At 38.6% G+C, this 21,658-nt stretch overlaps 2 protein-coding genes across 3 annotated transcripts in view; one reads left to right on the top strand and one right to left on the bottom strand.

Annotated features, from left to right (window-relative positions):
* Positions 1–230: 230 nt before the first annotated feature.
* Positions 231–13,673, top strand: LOC148411660 (phospholipid-transporting ATPase ID-like). Its single transcript, XM_088434812.1, has 28 exons — positions 231–447; positions 1,533–1,615; positions 1,686–1,744; positions 1,814–1,927; positions 3,380–3,478; positions 3,957–4,018; positions 4,174–4,246; positions 4,347–4,417; positions 4,504–4,586; positions 4,670–4,828; positions 5,629–5,717; positions 5,882–6,075; positions 6,159–6,367; positions 6,428–6,471; positions 6,589–6,754; positions 6,829–7,017; positions 7,162–7,277; positions 7,346–7,510; positions 7,696–7,807; positions 8,199–8,304; positions 8,403–8,553; positions 8,649–8,832; positions 8,913–9,136; positions 10,211–10,294; positions 10,388–10,633; positions 10,728–10,866; positions 11,127–11,257; positions 11,429–13,673. The coding sequence occupies exons 2-28, from the start codon at positions 1,561–1,563 to the stop codon at positions 11,693–11,695; spliced, it is 3,591 nt and encodes a 1,196-aa protein (XP_088290938.1). The 5' UTR covers positions 231–447; positions 1,533–1,560; the 3' UTR covers positions 11,696–13,673.
* A 2,945-nt stretch (positions 13,674–16,618) lies between these two features.
* Positions 16,619–21,658, bottom strand: part of stbd1 (starch binding domain 1) — a 7,204-nt gene continuing 2,164 nt past the window's right edge. The window contains exons 3-4 of one of the 2 annotated variants that reach the window (XM_088434810.1): positions 17,432–20,436; positions 16,619–17,178 (exon numbers count right to left, since the gene is read on the bottom strand). In XM_088434810.1, coding sequence (XP_088290936.1) covers positions 17,470–20,436 — 2,967 coding nt within the window. In that variant the 3' untranslated portion in view covers positions 16,619–17,178; positions 17,432–17,469. Of the gene's footprint in view, positions 20,437–21,658 lie in introns of both variants that reach the window. The other variant, XM_088434811.1, reaches the window with a different exon arrangement.

Raw genomic sequence — 21,658 nt, 5'->3', positions numbered from 1 at the left:
CAGTCGGTGTTACTTTCAGACACGCACACTCTGGCAAGAATGTGTTGCTAACCTGCTTTGTCAAGACAAACCCACATTGTCTGAACTGATTGGCTGGAGTTGTCCATCTGTACCGTTGTTTTACTGCCCAAACGGTATCACCATCCAGGTCCAAAGATCACTTTATTGTTTACCCAAGCGGTTAGCAGTGCGGCTCACCGGGTCCTTCATTTTTCAACCTCAAACCTCGAGTGGCGGCTCTCAAGCCACCTGCTCCATCCAGTCGAACTTTCATGCAATAATTTTGGGGCTCAACAGGTTTCAAAACTCTGAACCAGGTTGAAGTCGGAAAGTCCAAAGTAAGTGGAGACAAGCCTTTGTTAGAAACCGGGTCCAGGGATAATTGTCTTTCTTTCAGCCATGTTTCTGCGAATTTGGATAAGGACATGAGTCTCATACTTGTTTAAGGTATGTCTTTTTATTTAACCTCATTGGTTGACAATAGAAATATATTATAGTAGACAATGAATTAAAATGTAACTGTAAACATTGTGTTAGAGTTTCAGTACATTTTATCCGAACCCAAATCATGAACTAAAATGTGATGTGTTGTGAAAAATCACGTTATATCAATGACACTTTTATGAAAAGTATCTTTTTTTTTTATGCTTAAAAAACCCCCATCACCAACTATCGTAACTGGAACACAGTTCCGCTACACACTAAAGGAAGCTTCTTTTGTGCGAAACTACATGTTTGACTTCCATTTCCGTTTTGAGTGATTATAAATATAAATGCATACATCTTGTTGATTCATTTTTTTTTTTGCTAAAGTAGTTTATTAATTTAACATGAAAGAATCAGATGCAAGGCCACTAAAATAAAACATGATCATATCTCCATGTTTAATCTATGTGGTTATAAACCGTCATTTAGATTTTACTTGGGTGCAAAGGGTTGAGTGGGGAGTGGCTGCAATCCGTTGAGCGTAAAAAAGTGTACCTTTTTTCTTCTCATAAAATGAAATGCTTGCTCTTGTAATAGTGGCCAAGGCTGCAAACTTTTTAACTGTCGCTGTCCGGATGTTTAGCAGTGTTGTTGTTTTTTTTCAGTCTTAAGCAGGTGCTTGAAAAAAATGTTAAAGCATGTGTTTGTCTGCTGGTCACACCACAACAAACTATATATTTTTTTTTAAATACATTGTTGTGAGCATCATACAATACTATTACTTCTTTCAAACATATTTTTATGGTGAAGTCCAGACAGGAAAATAGTTTAGTCTTTTAAATGACATATTCAGTCAGACCACTGTGCGGAATACATATAATTAAAAACATAGATTCGACAGTTAATTCCATTATGCTTTTATACAAATTATCTTCTTGGGACTAAAAGGCGCTAATTTGGTTTAATGGTCCTTATATTGTTTGGTTCATGCCACGTGACACGGTAATTATCGTTGCATTGGCAGAATTGCTGATACGGTTATTGTATTTTAGAAAGACAGCTTACAGCTCTCTTCTTGCAATATTTTAAACCCTGTTTTTATTTAGCTGTACAATATGAAGAAACAAAGATAAAATGGGATCAGCGGTGTCCTACTTTGGTCAGCTGTGTGGGGAGCAGCAAAAGGAAGGTAAGTAAGATGTATGTTTTTTATAACGTTATTGTACATACTATATTATCTCTGCATTCTTCACCAACAGAGGAAGGGAGATGTTTGCGAGCCAATGACAGACCTTTCAATCTTTCGTACAACTATGCTGTGAGTATCCAAGATTGAAGAAATAAATAACATAGCAGCAATACAAGGCCTACCTTTTTCCCACCTCAGAATAATGCCATCAAGACATCCAAATACAACGTCTTCACTTTCCTGCCACTAAACCTTTTTGAACAGTTCAGGAGGCTCGCCAACAGTTACTTCCTTTTCCTTTTTGTACTTCAGGTAAGTCTAATCAGCCAGATAACGTATCTCTGCAGATCAGCCACAAATGCAACAACAGATTTAAATACGTATTGTTTTTCATCTGATTATGTTTATAAGTATTATTATACATATTTGATACATGAATTTTGTGTTTATTTTGTTTTGTTTTTGAGGAGGATAAATTCATTTTGAAAGTCTAAAGCAGTGTTCCCCAGCCTTTTTTGTGATGTGTCCCTGATAAGATATTTTTCAACCTTCTAATCAACACAAAGCATTATTTGATTAAAAAAAAATTAAATGCTTATACATTCTCTACATGTACCTAGGGCTATTTAAACCTATACCCCATTATTCCCTTCTTGTGTTAAAAAAAAAAATCGGCCCGCATGGCTTTGTTTATTAAAAAAAAATGCTGCTACACAAATCCACATCTTGCAGTTTTATATATTTACAAGCATGGATGCAGTAGTGTCACCAAATTCTGTTCATTTACTTAGAACTTTCTTCCCTTAACATCACCATTAATGTCTTTGGGGGAAATAAAGTGATTACATAAAACTCTGGTTAATGTTTGCTAATTTGACCAATTGAGAACTTGACCAATCACCACTTCTGTCCGAGGTTTTGAGACGTTCGATTTCTAATAAAGAAAAAAAATGGGCACATATACTGTAGCAGATAGGGAAAACCAAACATTTACCTCCTGTTTGCAAGACCTCCAGCTATGTGTAGACTATGACTTAAAACAGAGTGCTGTGCTATCCGTTTGTAGTGGTATCTCTAAATGTGTTTTACGCAACAACTCCAGAAGCAAGATCTTTTAACATTGTCTATTTCATTTAACAAATCAAAAACATAAATTGTTTTGCACATGAGTCACTATAACAGTTTAGCAATAAGTTGTTGAATGTCCCATTTCATTTGATTGGTTTGAAAAGCAAACTGTATTTTTCTATTCAAAAGCATTAAATTAGATTTGATTGATAGTACCTGCCGGAATCGTTTTAAAATCTCACATACCCAGTGAAGTGCTGTCACGTATCCCCATTTGAAAAAAAAAATGTCTAGGGAGTGTTTTTTTTTCTTAAATAATCATAATTAGTTAATAACAGCAATTTTGTAACTTTTGCAAACTAGTGAGATGTGTGACGATGGGTGCTAAACAATATATATATATATATATATATATATATATATATATATATATATATATATATATATATATATATATATATATATATATATATATATACAGTATAGAGAAAATTTGCATGCAGTGACAAAAACACTCTAAAACTACAAAGTTCACAAATTAGTTGTTCATTCTTTTTCACCACAGACAAAGAGAACTTAAATAAAAACAGAAATGTATGCTCTTATTATTAGCTATTGATCATAACATATTTGTGTGTTGTTAACTGCACAGTATCTATTTAATTTTTTGAATTGTGTGTATGTGTGTATTTACAGCTCATCCCCCAAATCGCCTCACTTTCATGGTTCACCACAGCTGTCCCTCTCATTTTGGTGCTCTCTATAACAGCGGTCAAAGATGCCACTGATGACATTGTGAGCACATACATAACTTACACGACCTTAAAATACCTTAAGTTACTCTTAAAGGGATAGCCCACTCATTTACAGCAGTAAGCCATTATTATTCTGTCTATAGTTAATTTGATGACTACATTTTTTTTCATGCTGTCAACTGAAAAGGACTTTGCACTTGCTGAAGGCTCTGGTAACAACCAATCACAGCTCAGCTTGTGAATGTCACATTTTTAACAGGTGAGCCGTGATTGGTCATTACCCAAGCCTTCATCGCGTGATGTCATTTTCAGTTGACAGAAAGTGGAAAAATGTGTTTTTAAAGGTATTATTTGTAAATGAAGAATAATTTTGTCATCAATATAATTACAGACAAAGTATTAACTTTTTTTTTGCTGAAAACAGCTAAAGTAGGTGGGCTTTCTTTAAGTAATAACCGTGTTTAATTGTAAGAACTAATACAGCATATTGCATTCTTTCTGTCATTTAAATCAAACAGAACAGGCACAAAAGTGACAAACAAGTGAACAACCGCAAAGTGAGCGTCCTCATCGATGGAGAGTATGGCCTTCAATTTTTACCTCATCACATAATTGCTCATTGAATATAAAAACTAGAATGAGCTTTATGCTACATGTTGAGAGTTGTGAATTTATGTTGCACTTACATTAAAAGTTGTAAGGCACAATTTACTGTTTATGTTTTCATTCTGGTAGACTTCAAAGTGAAAAATGGATGAATGTTCAAGTGGGAGATATCATCAAACTGGAAAACAACCAGTTTGTTACAGTAAGTGCCACAACCTATCTATTTTAGGCTTGAAATAATGTATCATTTCATGATGACTTTGTGAAATCAGATGCTTCTTTATTTCTATTTTTCACCCCAGGCAGACCTTCTTTTGCTCTCCAGCAGTGAGCCTCTTAATCTGGTCTATGTGGAAACGGCAGAACTTGATGGGTGAGTTGCTTCAAATCTAATTATTTTGTATGTATTGTTTATTTCTTTACCAGTCACTCTTTTCATATCTTTATGATATCCTCCAGTGAAACCAATCTGAAGGTGAGACAGGCATTGACTGTCACTGGAGAGATGGGACACAGCATTGAAGCACTAGCCAGCTTCACTGGTGAGAACTTTATTGATTTAATATTTAAGAGCGATACTTCTATGATTTTGCCATCAAAATGACACGATATACTTGTTTTTCAGGTGAAGTCACATGCGAACCCCCAAACAACCGCCTGGACAAATTTAAAGGGACACTTGCGGTAGATGGACAAACATACTCTTTGGACAACGACAAAGTGCTTCTACGCGGATGTACTTTGAGGAACACGGAGTGGTGCTTTGGACTTGTTATCTTTGGAGGTAAATGACTTCATATCAATCACAACTTCTTACGAATATGATGGCATCAAAGTCATCAGAATTACACATGACATGTACATCACAATTATTTTTTTTTATGGATCTTAAATCTAAAATGGACTTCATCATGGATAGTGCAACAAAAAGTGTATACAAAGAACACTTATTCAATTCATTTAGTTTATACACATGATGTAAATGTAAATAAAATATTCAGATTCTCTCATTCTCTATCTTCCATTTGTCAATTATGTACCCCTTATGAAACATTTTTTTCATCAAACTACCCACCAACCAGTGCACTTTTTTGAGGATGGAAAACAAAATAAAATAAAACAGAAACCGGAGTGCTATGTCATCCCTGTTAGGTTTAATACACTTTAGAACTACATTTGTTGAGGTATCTCTAGGCGTATTTTATTCACCAACTCCAGAAAATATATTATATAACATCATTCATGTTTGGTTTATGTCCTGCAAAATTGTATGACTAATGGCAATACACATCTGAATAAAACTAAAAAAAAAGGCATACCACATTTTGCAATGTTTTTTGTTTTTTTTTTAGCAATGAGTTGCTTCATGTTTCAATTCATTTGCTCTTACTTCGAAAAGAAAAATGTACTATTTCTGTCACGACATTAAAACACATTCAATCGGATTGAGTGATGCCCCCTTGAGTGCCCCCTGCACTAAAGTACACATTCCTCCACTTGAGAACTACTGTTCCAATCATTTGACATGTTAAATGTGCATGGTAACAGCTGGATCAATTCAAAACAGGGGGCCTACTTTTGCAGGTCCTGACACTAAACTGATGCAGAACAGCGGAAAGACGACGTTCAAACGCACAAGCGTTGATCACTTGATGAACGTCTTGGTGCTTTGTGTGAGTTTCTATTCTTTACGAATTGCTATACAACTGTGTACCACAAATGATTGAATATACCGTAGAGAAATGAATACATGTGCATATAACATAATAAAGTGTCTAATGAGTGTGAAAGCCACTTTGCTGTAAATTCTTTCGATTCAATATGATTTTGCGTTCAGATCTTTGGTTTCCTGGCGACCATGTGCTCCGTTCTGACAATCGGCAATGCAATCTGGGAAATAAAGGAAGGCTCGGCATTCACAGTGTTTCTCCCTCGGGAACCTGGTGTTGATGCTCCGCTTTCATCATTCCTCACCTTCTGGTCTTATGTCATTGTCCTCAACACGGTGGTACCTATATCACTCTATGTCAGGTACTGTATGTACTCCATCTTATTAAAAAACCAGCAATTTTGGAGGAAAACTGATTTTCTCCCAAATCATTTTGTTATGTTAGTGTTGAGATCATCCGTCTTGGAAACAGTTTCTACATTGACTGGGATAGGAAGATGTATTACCCCAAGAGTGACACTCCTGCTCAGGCGAGGACCACCACGCTAAACGAGGAGCTGGGTCAGATCAAATATATTTTCAGCGACAAGACCGGCACCCTGACTCAGAACATCATGACATTCAATAAGTGTTCCATCAATGGCAAAAATTATGGTGAGCACATAAATCTGCATGGAAAAAAGCCCAAACATTGATTGTCTTTTTTTTTTCCAGGCGAACTGTTGGACTATTCAGGACAAAGGATGGAAATAACAGAGGTTAGTTGTATAAATGCTTCACATAATCAGGGCCAGTGAGCAGCACTGAAATATCTCCAATGCGTGTCATCTGTTGGATTGGGAGTCATTTCTGACAGGCAATTTTACTCTCTTTAGAACACACCAAAGGTTGACTTTTCCTGGAACCGTCTGGCAGATCCAAAGTTCATTTTCCATGACCACAGTTTAGTGGAAATTATCAAGGAGGGCAACTTGGAGGCTCAGGATTTCTTTCGTTTGTTGGCTCTCTGCCACACTGTGATGCCTGAAGAAAAGAAAGAAGGTAAGATTATTCACTGCAGTCTAAATATATGGTCCGACAATTTAACCACCTTTCAAATGCCCTCTTGCTACCAGGGGAGCTTTACTACCAGGCCCAGTCCCCTGACGAAGGCGCTCTGGTCACTGCGGCAAGAAACTTTGGCTTTGTGTTCCGTTCTCGCACACCGGAGACCATCACAGTGGTGGAAATGGGTGAAAAAGTCACCTATGAACTTTTGGCTGTCTTAGACTTCAATAATGTGCGCAAGAGAATGTCAGTCATAGGTGAGACCAGTGGCAACAGATGAAAAGAATTGCTTCGATTTCATTTCCTGTTCGTGAGAATTGTTGTTAAATTTGCCGGTTTCACCTAATATCCTCAAAGATGTTAATTCAATACGAAGTTCATACACTCACTATGACTTCCAGTGCGTAACCCTGAGGGGAAGTTGGCTCTTTACTGTAAAGGAGCAGACACAATCATCTACGAGAGGCTTCACTCCTCCTGCAGCAAACTAATGGACGTCACCACCAGACATCTCAATGTGAGTTTTTATTTTTGCCCAGGAGAAGTCATATTGTTCATTAGTAATGTTTTCACCCCTAACGTTAGGAGTATGCAGGTGAGGGTCTCCGCACATTGGTTCTCGCTTATAAGCATTTGGATGAGCACTATGTTCAGGAGTGGATGGGGCGTCACCATGAAGCCAGCACCGCAATTGATGGAAGAGATGAGAAACTGGAAGAAATTTATGAAGAGATTGAAAAAGACTTGTTGGTTGGTACATTCACTTTTTTTTCTGTTATTTTGTAGTGTTTTATGCCCCTCAACCTGAATGTTTTTATTTCCCCAAGCATGAATACTCTTCATATAATGTCATTTTATGTTGACTTATTTGAGTTTGCTAGCAACTAAAAAAGATACAAAAAACATCTTTACAATTTTACCAACATATGATTTAGCTTCTGGGAGCAACGGCTGTGGAAGACAAGTTGCAGGATGGTGTCCCTCAAACAATAGAGCAGCTGGCCAAAGCTGACATTAAAATCTGGGTGTTGACTGGAGACAAGCAAGGTCAGTATCATATTGCTATGTGCTTTTTCTGCATGGATTAATCCCGGGTTATAAACCTCTATTTCAACATCGGCAATGGGTGCAGATGGCCCTGTTCCTTGCACACAAAGCTTTGTGGGCCGTTGATCACGTTTGGGATCATGTGACCATTCAAGATGGCATCCTCCAAGTTGGCAGAGGCGAAAAACGATCAAAGTGACCAATATTTTTACAAATTCGTTTTTATGGCTATTTTGCTGTTGGGGCTTTTAATCAAGTGTTTTGCAGTCCAAAATTCACAATACTTTACCAATAATCTTATAGTGTAAAATTAGGAAGATATTTTGCAAGGTGTTTGTCATATTTTCATGTTTTGCTTGATTGAATGTTCACAAATTCAAAATTCCATCAGAGACGGCTGAAAATATTGGCTATTCCTGCAACATGCTGCGGGAGGAGATGAAGGGCATTTTCGTTGTGTCAGCACATACAGTAGATGGAGTGAAAGAGGAGCTGGTGTAAGTTTGCCTAAACATATGTAGATATATTTTTTTAAAAATCTTTTATGACTTGATGGTGCACTTGAGTTATACACTCTTTGCTGTACTGTTTTTAGGAGTGCACGGAGGAAAATGTGTCCGGCGGCAGCAGAGGCACCGACAGTGACTAAAGCTCGCGCTGGCCTCTTCTGGCTTGAAAAAACAGAAACTGTACATGATGACAAAGTGGATGGAGAGTATGCCCTTGTTATAAATGGACACAGTCTGGTAAGAATGCGTTCCTCCTCCCTCATATTTGTCACAAGATTTGACTTAATTCATTCAAAATTGTTAGCTTCCTCATCTTAAATTTTGGTCTTCAGGCCTTTGCGTTGGAGAAAGGTTTGGAATTGGAACTGTTGAGGACAGCGTGCATGTGCCAAACAGTGATTTGCTGCAGAGTAACTCCACTACAGAAAGCCCAGGTTGTTGAACTGGTCAAAAAATACAAACAGGCGGTCACTCTAGCCATTGGAGATGGGGCCAATGACGTCAGCATGATTAAGGGTAAACTCACTCACAATTGATACAATACATCTAAGAACAGCTCAACTTTCAATTGGACTTTTTCTTCTTCTATTTTACAGCTGCACATATCGGTGTGGGTATTAGTGGTCAGGAGGGCATGCAGGCTGTTCTGTCCAGCGATTTCTCCTTTGCCCAGTTCCGCTATCTGCAGCGCCTCCTGCTGGTGCATGGGCGCTGGTCATATCTGCGCATGTGCAAGTTTCTACAATATTTCTTCTACAAGAATTTCACCTTCACCTTCGTGCATTTCTGGTATGCTTTCTTCTGTGGGTTTTCGGCACAGGTGAGGAATATGCACTAGGTGTTCTGAACTGCTGCGGCGTGTTTACCATACAGCCCTTGGCTAATATTTATATAAATCTTTTGAATCATATTTAAAATAACACTTCACTGTGGCCCAATTAGTGGGAACCAGGGGGCATCCTCAGGTTCGTCTTCTCCGTTGTATGCTCTCAGGCTCATCTGAATACTATAGAGGTGTCCCGGGGGCTGTTTGGGGCCTGGCATCCCCATTTTTATGGCTCATGGCATATCCTACATATACAGTTTGACATGGCCTGCAATCCTATTTAATATCTATAAAAGGTGCGATGGTTCACTGTTAAAAGTTTAAAAAAATCTGAATTTACCTAAACTCCTTTAACAGAAAGCCTTGACATATCAGAATGACATTATATAGACAATGTGTAATTGCTTGCTTTATTGTTTTTTTTTCTTTACCATAATTAGGTAAAGTTAAAAAAGAAAAACAAAACTTGGCCTTTATGTTTCTCTGTTTTTCTGTATGCGTCCCTCAACGAAAAATGTTTGTACACCCCTGCTCTGATTCTTAAATTTTGATTTTCACACAGTGCAACTGCCTGATGATGAAGAAATATGTACATTGTATTTATCACACTTCACCACACTGAAGTGGTAATTATTGGAGGGTTGTAAACACAATTACATCAAAGTGTGTAATATCGCTGATTGGGAGAATTTGCATATGATCTCCTTTGAACTATTTGGAAATACAAAATAAGAAGAAATAATTTATTATAAAAGAATTATTGTCAACATAGAATTTCCTCCTTTGGCATCATGCTAAAGAGCTACTCTCAAAATGGCATTATTAACTTAATTTTAAATGAAATAATTATGGATGTCATACTTCAGTTTTCATTGAACCACTCATACAGTGGACACTGGAATTTTTGGATAACTATATTGTTAAAAATTGTATTTATGAACTTACAGAAAGTTTACTTGAAATATTTACGTAATCAAATAATCATTTTTAAACCCGTAGAGCTTTCACGTTCTCCCATTTAGGTACCAGTGGTTCAATCTGTTGACCTTTTGCTGTCATAATTCCTAGACTGTGTATGACGAGTGGTTCATCACCTTGTACAACCTAGTGTACACAGCTCTCCCTGTCCTAGGCATGAGTCTTTTTGACCAGGTATGCACAAAACACTTCACTGGGTACACCCGCATATTATGGTAAGCTCTGGTAGAATAGTTCGTTTCATCTATTCCCTTCTTTTTGACACAGGATGTGAATGATCGTTGGAGTTTCCAGTATCCACAACTCTACTCACCAGGGCCTCTAAATGTTTATTTCAACAAGAAATTGTTTGTCCGCTGCATGATCCACAGTTGCTACAGCTCCCTCATCCTCTTCTTCATCCCGTGGGCGGCCATGCACGACACGGTTCGAGATGACGGCAAAGACATTGCGGATTATCAGTCCTTTGCTTTACTGGCGCAGACCTGTTTGCTTATCGTGGTTAGCTTCCAGGTAAGAATGACAATTGGCATTTATATGATTCTCACACAGTGCAAGTTACTGTCAAAAAAATAAATATGTACATTGTATGTACAATATGTCCCAGCTGTGTCTAGACACCCATTATTGGACAGCTGTGAACCAGTTCTTTGTGTGGGGCAGCCTTGCAGTCTACTTTGCCACCACATTCACCATGTACAGCAACGGCATGTTCCTCATCTTCACCTCCATATTCCCATTTATCGGTAAGTCACGGCAGAAGAAATAATAAATCTCAGTTTTTCCTTTTTCAGTCGCTCTGGACTGTAATGCTTTTAATCGACTTTATTCAAAGTAAAAAACCCATGAGCATGTATTTGAAGGTTTGATTTATTGAAAAATAAATCCTGTGCAAAATGTTCCGGCAGCATTAATCGATCGATGCTGATTTTAAATGTTATAAGGGGAATTTAACAGTCACAGCTTGTGTGTACTGATATTTTCCCCCATGTGTTTGCGGCTGCAGGCACAGCGAGGAACTCTCTGAACCAACCTAACGTGTGGCTGATTATACTCTTGACAACGCTCCTCTGTTGTATGCCAGTGGTGGCTTTCCGTTTCATTGTCATTCAGCTTCGCCCCACCGTCAATGACAAGGTATGAAAATCCTTCTTTGTGTCTAATGCGGCTAAGAATGGGAACGTGAAGAAGTGTAGCTTCAGCATTTGTCCTCAATTGATTTATGTCTCTTTGTATTCTCATTATCTCTGAGTTGAAATAAAGTGTAGACATGTTTCCCATAGTTAAAGGAATTATTCCCATCTACAGGTGAGACATAAGTTACGTAAGGAGGCGCTGCCAGCCCCTGCTCCTCGGCGTCCACCGGTCAGGCGAATCAGCACCAGGCGATCGGGCTACGCCTTCTCTCATGCTCAAGGCTACGGCGACCTGGTGACATCCAGAAGATTCCTGCTGAAGCGTCCTGTGAAAAATCGGCCCATGTTGTTCAGACAAACAGACTCACCTTTAGCACAGAACCAGCCACAACATTACCGCACCATCACGGAGGAGCCAGAGCAGTCAATGCACCGCTAGTTCAAAGGTACAAACGCAATGAGGTTTCATTTGCTGCATGGATAGGCTATGAGACAAACTGTTATACAGTACTAATATGTACACTTTAATTATACATTATACTAATGCTGTTCTTACGGTAAAAATTTAATGCATGAAGAAGTGACCATGGGATCTTTGTTCTTCCTCACCGGAAAATCACTGTAGGACGTAAATTCTGAAATCAGGTTTGGTTAACGTGTCACAGGCGTACCAATACAATTTAAAAAAAACAAAGTACAACACCTCCCTTTTAAATCCTTTGATGTGAACAAGTAGTAGCTAGCTGACAAGTTTTGGAAACATAAATAATTGAATATTTTTCTCTCAAACACATAGGATAATGTGCCTTTCAGTTAAATTGTATTACATTCTGTGGTTTATAGTTATGGTGGGTTATAGTGTAAAATACAATAGTATCAATTTCAACTTTACATCATATCCATTGTTTTTGTTTGTGTTGAAATGTCATTCTTCCAAGTGTAATTTTAAGTGGACTTTGAGTTATTTTCATTTTATTTTTTAGATTTCTTGTTTACATGATTATTATTTACAAGATTGTTAACACGTTATTATTCTGCATTATTGTATTGCTATGATTTTTTTATTCATTTAACTTTGTCAGTTGTTTACAAGTTGCAGTGCTAGAAAAGTACCACCAAGGGACAGTGTTGTAAACCACTTTTACCTTCACAGAGCCAGTAAAGTTTGTGTTATTTAAAAGAATACTGCACAGATGGCCGTCATTTTACCCTACCAAGATAAGTAGCTTTTAATCTATGGATGGAGTACTTGGCATTGACACAACCTTGTTTCAGAATGACCATTCGAGTGTCTTCCAGGCAAAAAAAAACAACGTGAATAATGCAACAACATTGAAAATTCAATGATATGTTTGAAAGGAGAAGGAATTCAGTAACAGGAGTCATGAATCAAGAAAAGCCTTTCCGGAGAGCACCACGTGCTCTAGTCATTCATCCAAATCAATGAAAACGAAAACCCCATTAAATAGAAAAATTTAAATTTAGAAATAAAAGCGACGGGGCAATTACTGGATATGTTCATGCAATGTAGATATGTAAATGAGTTTGTGCTACAGTATCTTCCTATCGTGCTCCCTATAGCACGCATATTGTGTCACACTATGCATCACTATAAGCTGCAGTGTCCACTGGGACTGCAAATGATGACATCACTTGAACTAAGAATGGCACCGATCCAAAAGAGCTTTTGGTCAGCTTGTTAAGTCCAAAGAGCAAACATGAGGGATATTTCTGCAGGGATAGTATTGAAAGCAATGACAAAAAAAAGATATTTTAAAAGAAAAAAAATACTGCATATAAAAAAAAAACATACGAGTGTTTCTACTCGTAATATGTTTAAAGGTCTCCACCCAATTAGAACAAAAACTGTAACTTCATCTTAATCTTTGATTCCCAGGTGAATTCAAATTATATTAGTTAATATTCCATGCATGTTTCCATAAGGCCACACAGCACTGTCAGATGGCTCACCATCCTTCAGTGAAGGTCACCGCATGATCCTGCTGCATGGGGGAGGAATGAGCTCGGGCATGTGTTATAAATAGCCCCATCCTAACCACAAACATGACACTAACATATTCTCTCTCTTTTTTTGCCTCAACCAGTCTAATATAGTAATCCAATATTGTTGTCGACTAGAGAGGCTACAGGAAGCATTAACCGATGAATGAGAAGAATCAGGAAACAGGCAGAATATGTATGCACAGTAATGCATAAAAGATTAACGAGGCGAATTCAATCAATTTTTGCACTCTTAAGATAATAAAAGTCCAAAGTGCAAAGTTGACAAAACTCTTCTCTGAATTTTGGTCACATGACATTTACAAGATAAGCCCAGAGCAACTGTGATGTCATTTTTGAGTCGCAAAATGGCCGCAGAGCTGGGAATCAACACGTGCCAATAAACCATATTTGAACTAGAACTTGAAAGTGCTCGTCTTCTGTCTCATTTGACCTTTTCCACTCTCAAAACAAGCTTTGAAAGAAATGTTTTATCTGTGCCTAGTTTTTGTTTGTTGCTTTTGCCTCTTTGGAACCTTGAATTTTCTTTTCCTATCCTGTTGAGTCAGACAAATTGAAAGTACTTGGGGTGTAAGATCATCCGGAATCTACAAATGCTTAGGATAGGTGCCAGGATATAACCTTTAAACCACCTATAGCAAAGTCTACTCCTGGCTAACCTTAACAAAAGGATATGACCCACAATTTCTTATGGCCACATATTTAAAGCAAGGCTATGACCTAAAAAGAATGTGCGTATATATATATATATATATATATATATATATATATACTGAACAGCATACAGTAAATAAACAAGTATGCATCAAGTATAGATACATGGCCTTATTTTAAGGTATCAGTACACACAATAGTGGTCAATATTAGTCTGCTATTCTTCTAGTATTTTTCTGAACACAAATTAAGAATTAAGAATTGCAAGAATAGAAGGATACCACAAATTTTATGAAATTTTAAGGAAAATGCTATACTGGAATAGGTTGGTCTTTTTTTGTGGGGAAATTTTGTGTATCAAAACTATTTGCGGTATATGTTCTTGGTATAGGTCTCGGTGGCTAGATAAGTACTAAAGTAATTGATTACATTTAGTACCATTTTTCCATGCTCCTTTAACCAAATGCTTGGAAAAAAATTGGAGAGGGGATTGAAAATATGGACTCCTTATAAAACTAACAAAACAAAAAATAAGTCTTTGGAATTAAATGAGTTTATGTACTGGTCATTTTTCAAAAAATAGTTTTGCAGATTAAGTAATACTCACAATCAAGCTATGATTAAATTTCTCCTTGATCCAATGACTTCAGCAAACAAAGGTCACGGAGGCACATAGGTTAAGAGCTCTGACTTTCAGGTGAAGCCCCAGGTTTGACATTTTTATCACGGCGCAAGTCAAGAAAGTGTTTCGTTTAGCCTCTTTCTGCCGTTCAGTAGCAGTCCAAGGCCCGGCAGTTGGAGAGCGCAGAGCGCAGCCCAAGGAGGCAGCCAAGAGCTACATTTGCATAGAGGTGGCATAGACATCAGATCAGGGTCAGTTTCAGTCATTTGGACAAAGATCAAAAGATGGCAGTGGCTTCACTCTGTCATTTTTGACAAATGAGCGTGTCTGTGTGATACTGAGAGAGACGACTAAGTGGTGTCAGTTGTAAGCCTCAGGTCTAAATAAAGGATTACCCTCAACCTTAGAAAGTGCGCACACTCTGTACTGACGCATTAGCAGACGAATGAGTGCGCTGCGTGTCAGGAGACTCGTGATAGCAAGTGGAGCTCCAAAGCAAACGTTTATCAGCAAAATCTGGCAGTAATTGAACCCAACATCTGATTACACTTGGAAATGCTCCACCTGCCATAAATTTGTATCAGTTATCACAAACATGATAAAACGGTTTTTCTCCTGATAAAAGTGTAGTGAATGTGTCTAATCGTTGTCAATTTCTCCAATTAATTCTGCTAAATGTAATTGTGGGGGAAAAAAATAGGCCCTGAACGTGTTTTGGACTGAAAAACAAAGTTGTGGGCAAAGTCCTACTAACTAAAAGTGGGTCAGACCCACCCCAGGGTCCTTGCTTGGCAAAGAATTGCAGGTTGTTGATCCCTTAAAGGGTCAGCGTTCAAATTCAAAGGGGAGGCTCACGCGCGCGCATATTAGTCACAGCGCTTCCAAATGCGGAGGCGCTGCAGTGATTCCATCTCAGCGACATTTCCATTTAAAGTTCAGATCAATGCACAATTTAAGAACAGCAATGCATTTTTCAAGCTATTTACGTATCATCTTATTATAATCTGTTGAATTTGATTGCTTTCATGAATTGCAATTGTTTCTGTGTGTGCTTTCACTGGACTGCCAGTGCATCATTAACATCTAATTCTTTTTTTATTTTTTTAAATACACTGCATCTTCTGTCCTAGCATTACATGTGCTTACTCATAGCTTTCTATAGTGTCCCTGAGCACAGATTTAATGACTTGCAGAGTTGGCTATTAAAAAAAAAAAAATTAAAAAAAGTTTAACCTGTAATAATAATAATAATAATAATAATAATGCAGCTTGTAACATTTTCCTTGCTGTCTGGATACATGTCAAAACAATACTCGGATAAAAAAAAAGATTTAAGTGTTTGTGCAATAACAATAAGTCTCAGATGACATTGACAAATGTGAGTTTACAGTAGGGATGACATGATATTCTGGCTCAGTAAACTCTGCATGGGACAATAAGCCCCTTTGAAACAGTTTCTCAGTTTTGCAGTCATCTCACAGATTCATTACATTTTATATATCATGATCATTTGGATCACGCTCTTGTGTGTGGTCATGTCACAGTCCAGGACCATCTCAGACGAAAAGAACTTGCAGTGACCATGACTGAATATGTGAGGCCTTGCCTTTTTGTTCTGGTTGCATGCACATGCGTAACTGTTGGATCAATAAATAGTTGAACACTTGCTGTCACTCACAACAGACTCCCATAGCTAAAATAGAGTAGACTATCAAAAATAAGATAATGGATAAAAGAGGGCTGAAAAGCAGTTGGTGCATGTTCGAAACAATATGCAAGCAAAGTCTTGTCAGGAATTTTTGTGGCATGAAAAGAGATCATTTTGATGTGTTTTTTTTTTTTAGAAGAAAAAGAGAAGCTGCCAGCCATTTGGAACGTTCTGACTAGTTAGGAATTTAAGTTTCCAAGTTTAATATCAAAACAGTTACCCAAGCCTTCTCACTCATTGAACAAAAATAAAAAAGTTGATTTCAATGGTGCGCCTAAGTAGAGCTCTTGTTGACATATTTTCACATTATTAGGTACTTAACATGCACTCATGAAAAAAAAATAAGACTTGCACAGTATATTTCAAATAACTGGCCTTTAATAAATGCATTGACCGACATTCATATTAAATTTATTCAGATACATACAGTAGTAACACAAGATTGCATATCATTTAGAATAGTCAAGACGGATTAAAAATGACTTGAAAGACAAATACAATTTTTTGATGTTTAACAAGGCACTATTGCAACAATGGGACATGCATTTGGTCAAAAAGCAGCATCACACTTCTAGTTTACAATATCTGGCCATTGATGCACACCAGTTATTGCTCTGATTATTTTCGTAGTATAAAAGTGAACTGCATGTTTTCACAAAAAGCATATTCCAGCAGCATTAACAGTATTGCAGTCTCCAAATGAATGAATTTATTACACTGCAGCTCACCCATTTAAAAAGCTGCTGATTGCATAAATCACAGGTATTGCCTTAAAGCAAGAGTTCTAAAACTATTTTGAAGGAACCTATGTTAGAAAATACAGACTTGCCGTCACAAATATGTCCATAATTTGCTCGTCCCGCCAATGGGTCCTGCAAAGCAACTTTTGCCGGTGATGTGATTTCCATAGCATTAACTGGACACACACACACAGATACTTGCAATAAACCATTATGGCTAATTTGTACAAAAAGACATCTGCTGAACGTATTACAATGCAATTGGCTAAATCGGACTGTGCATTATGCAACATTTGAAATCTAATTAATGTAAATACTGTGGTGGTGACACCTACTGTAGGCTATAAAATAGCCCACATTGATATTTTAAATACCGAAACAATTTTTATTTTGCATGAAGACATTGTCATGTTAGAATATAGGTCTTACTTCTTTGACAGGCCTGGTGATCATCTCCCCATCGCTTCTCAGTGGAATCCCCACAATTTGTGCAGAAACAGGTCTTGGCCGCTTCCTGTGGAGAATAGCCGGTTGCCACATTCTTCCCAACGGCACGCCTCCCCTTTTTCCACAACAACAAACTTCCATTGCAGGTGCTTCCCAGCTGGAAGGTTCACCACGGCCATCCAGTATCCATCCTCGGTGCTCTCCAGGGGGATGAACTCCTTCCAGTTCCCAAGCTCTCGCCGGTTCCCAGTTACAGCCAATTTCTGGAAGGGTGAATGAGTGAGGTAGTGTACGCGGAAGGTCACCTTGACTTTTTTGCTTTCGTTTTCTTTGAGATCAGATCCATCAGCTTGTCGGATTTGAGGAACCGATGGAGGCTCCGATTCTTGCGTGGGAAGCTTTGGGGTTGGTGCGTTCTCACCACCGAAGGATGGCACCGAGACATTCATCCAGGGGAAATTTGGGCTACCGTCTGTGATCCACTCGTTATGGTCCATAGTTGCCTCCATGATATTTATTTCAGTCTTCACATAGTCTTCATCTTTTTCCATCTCTGGCTCTTTCTTCTCTTTACATTCCGATTTCTCAGCAACTTTCATATCCCCCAGTCTTTCCCGTTCATCTCTTTGGACCGGCACTGGAGATTTTTCAGTCTCTCGCTGGTCGCCTTCCTCAGTGACATGGCCAAACAAATCCTTATTAACCTCAATCTTTGTACACTCTGAGGTTTGACTGAATGGCTGCTCTGGTAATGGTGCTGGGTGAGGCTCATACACAACCGCATCTTTCTCCAAAACTGATCGGTCATCGGAAAAAAGGCAAGTTTGAGGCTCCAGTCTTGCCTCGTGATCTATTGGATCAAGTGATTCAGGACTGACGGCCATGCTGGAAATGCCACTTTCTTCACCACCACCCCCTCTACATATGTTGCTATCGCTCAGCTCGCTTGGCTCAAAGAGGGGCAGACAAATTTGAAGCTTGGTGGGGTTGCTTAGGTCTTCGATCTTAACAGAAGGAGCGGTGGATACAAAGGCAACATCTTCAACCTCGCGTTCGTTTTGTTGGTTTTGAGCAGAAGTCGAAGTGTCCTCATGAGAGGCTTCTCCTTGTACAGATTCAAACATTGGCTCCTCAAAGGTTTTGAAATTCTCTGTGTTGTTATCATTCTGGTCTTCAAGAATGATGGCCACTTCTGCCTTCTTCAAAGTGATGTCAAGTTCTTCATCACTTTGGTGATCCCCGGGTGAAGACAGAATAGGTACCTCATCCTCTGTGGGGGTTGTATCTTCTTCAGTAATTCCAGAAAGATTTTCTGCGTCGTCTTCAATAGTTGCAAAATCTTCTTTCTCTGCTCGTTGATCATTTGTTGACATGACGGAAACTGAATCAATTTGGGGTGTTGATTCTGAGTTGATACCTGGCACATTGTTGCTGCCAGCAATATTGCAACTTTCTACTAAAGCACCTTCTTCAGGAAGGAGGTCCATCTCTTGGTAGCTTTTCAGGCTATGTTCCTCTTCAGGTTCAGTCAGGATTTCTGGATCAAAATCCAAAGCGTTTTTTCTCAAGCCATTTAAATCTGCTGCAGCTGTTACAACAGTAATGTCTTGCTCCAGCTCTTCTCTGTTGACCGCTTTCTTTTCTAATTCTGGATCACGGTAATCAGTTGGTTCTAACCCCTGCTCTTCATTGATGACTACTTCCATTTCTACTGCTGGAGTAAGGTGATCAGGTAGTTCGTCCTTCTCCTCTTCAGTGATGACTGCTTTCTTTTCTACTACTGGAGCAAAGGGATCAGATAGTTCTTCCTTCTCATCACTGATGACTGCTTTCTTTTTTACTTCTGGAGAAAGGTGATTAGTTGGTTCTTCCTCCTGCTCTTCACTGATGACTGCTTCCTTTGCTACTGCTGGAGCAAAGAGATCAGGTAGTTCTTTCTTCTGCTCATCACTAATGATTGCTTTTGTTTCTACTTCTGGAGCAAGGTAGTCAGTTGGTTCTTCCTCTTGCTCTTCGCTGATGAAAGCTTTCCTTTCTACTGCTCGAGCAAAGGGATCAGATAGTTCTTCCTTCTGCTCATTACTGATGACTGCTTTCTTTTCTACTTCTGGAGCAAGTTGATCAGTTGGTTCTTCCTCCTGCTCTTCACTGATGACTGCTTCCTTTTCTACTTCTGGAGCAAGTTGATCAGTTGGTTCTTCCTCCTGCTCTTCACTGATGACTGCTTCCTTTGCTACTGCTGGAGCAAAGAGATCAGGTAGTTCTTTCTTCTGCTCATCACCAATGACCGCTTTTGTTTCTACTTCTGGAGCAAGGTAGTCAGTTGGTTCTTCCTCCTGCTCTTCACTGATGACCGTTTTCCTTTCTACTGCTCGAGCAAAGGGATCAGATAGTTCTTCCTTCTGCTCATCACTGATGACTGCTTTCTTTTCTACTTCTGGAGCAAGTTGATCAGTTGGTTCTTCCTCCTGCTCTTCAATGATGACTGTTTCCTTTTCTACTGCTGGAGCATAGATATCAGGTAGTTCTTCTTTCTGCTCATCACCGATGACTGCTTTCGTTTCAACTTCTGGAGCAAGGTAATCAATTAGTTCTTTCTCCCGCTCTTCACTGATGACTGATTTCTTTTCTACTTCTGGAGCAAGGTGATGATAGGCATATGACCTGGGATCTACACCATCTTGGAGAGCAATCCCCTCCACAACATCATCCTTTGGGCTCTTAGTTGAAATCACATGTTCTTTCATGATGAGCTTCACAGTTCCTGTCTCTGTTGTGGTTTTGTGATCTTGTTTGTCATGATCATCTCTCATCAGGAGGGTTTGCTCAAAGTGTACTGATTCACTTGATGAAGGCTGAGCATTTTCTTCTTGTCCGGTACTCTTTTCAGAATTGGTCTTATCTGTGGCTACAGTCATGTCTTGCACGTGTTCTGCATCATCATCTGTGGTCACAGCCAGGTCTTCTTGGAGTTCTGCATCGTAAACCTGGATTGTGGAGGGGGGAGGTTAATGTCTTAACTCATTCACTGCCATCGACAGCTGTAGATGTCATCCATATTTTCTGGGTTAGCAGTGAATATGTCATTTTCATTGTTCAGCAAATCCTTATGTGTGTGAAGACTAACAGAGTACAGCTCACCCTGAAAATGTGTTTTAAGCGATAAAATGTCAATAACAAAACGTTCATCCAAAGGCCAGATAAGAATTTTCTCATGTATTTTACACAATTTGACATGCCCAAAAGGATAACTTATTCAACTGGCATTAACTGCAATAGGCGTTTTAGGAATGTCAAGAGATTTAAAATACATAAATAAAAAAATGAAAAGAGAGAGATTACCGGTAATTAAAATCTATAACTGATCTAATATCACCTAAGCGTTTCTGAGGAAAAACCCTCAACCCTTTAATATTTAGAGACGTTGTGTTATTGTGGCAGATCAAAAGAGTGCTATGCAACAACAAAACCGTGGCTTCACTCATTTACTTTCTTTCATAGACTTTCATCAGATGCTATTGGAACAATTTACCTCCTTCCCTATTTGAGACGAGTCCCAAGAGAGGGCTTCAACACTTCGGTTCGATCATCAGGAGAAATTGTGTCATTTCGTCACATTGCCAGAAAATTAAAACCTTGTCCTTCGTGTCAATTGCAGACTTGCTCAAACAAAGCATGTCCTCCACTTTAGTCTGTCTCAGAGCTTCACTATAGCTAGCTATGTTAGCTTTTTTTGTTGCTAACATTAGCTTTGGCTGCAGTCGAGGTCGGGGGTTTTGCATTGATGTGGTAGGTTAAATTCGAGCCGCTTTTGTAGTAAGCAAGTTCCTTCTTAAAAAACAAAATGAACATTGTATCACTACCTTCATCGGAGGTGGTGTCTGGACAATTTTAAAATTACATTTATAATTCACAAGATCAAAAACTCTGACATGCTCTTGCATTTGAGTGTTTTTTTTTCTGTCCTCCCGCCAAGAATCAATGTCCATTTCAGGGTGTGATTGACCTTTGTTTTCCAACCCCAACAATTTTAGCACAAGAAGCCAGTTGAATAAAAACAGATCTAATCAGTATACAGAAAACATAAAGTTAGAGATTAAAAATGTGTGCTGATTAAAAACAGCGCTTTAACTATGCAATTTATCTTTCTGTTAATCTGACACCCCTAGGCAATAGATTTCAAAGATCAGTTTTCACTGGACTGGCAGT

Source organism: Hippichthys cyanospilos, chromosome 15 (assembly GCF_059441005.1).
Source record: "Hippichthys cyanospilos isolate Australia breed blue-spotted pipefish chromosome 15, RoL_Hcya_1.0, whole genome shotgun sequence".
NCBI classification, from domain to species: Eukaryota; Metazoa; Chordata; class Actinopteri; order Syngnathiformes; family Syngnathidae; genus Hippichthys; species Hippichthys cyanospilos.
The sequence above is the reverse complement of the archived record's forward strand: the minus strand, read 5'-3'. Positions and strand labels throughout refer to the sequence as shown.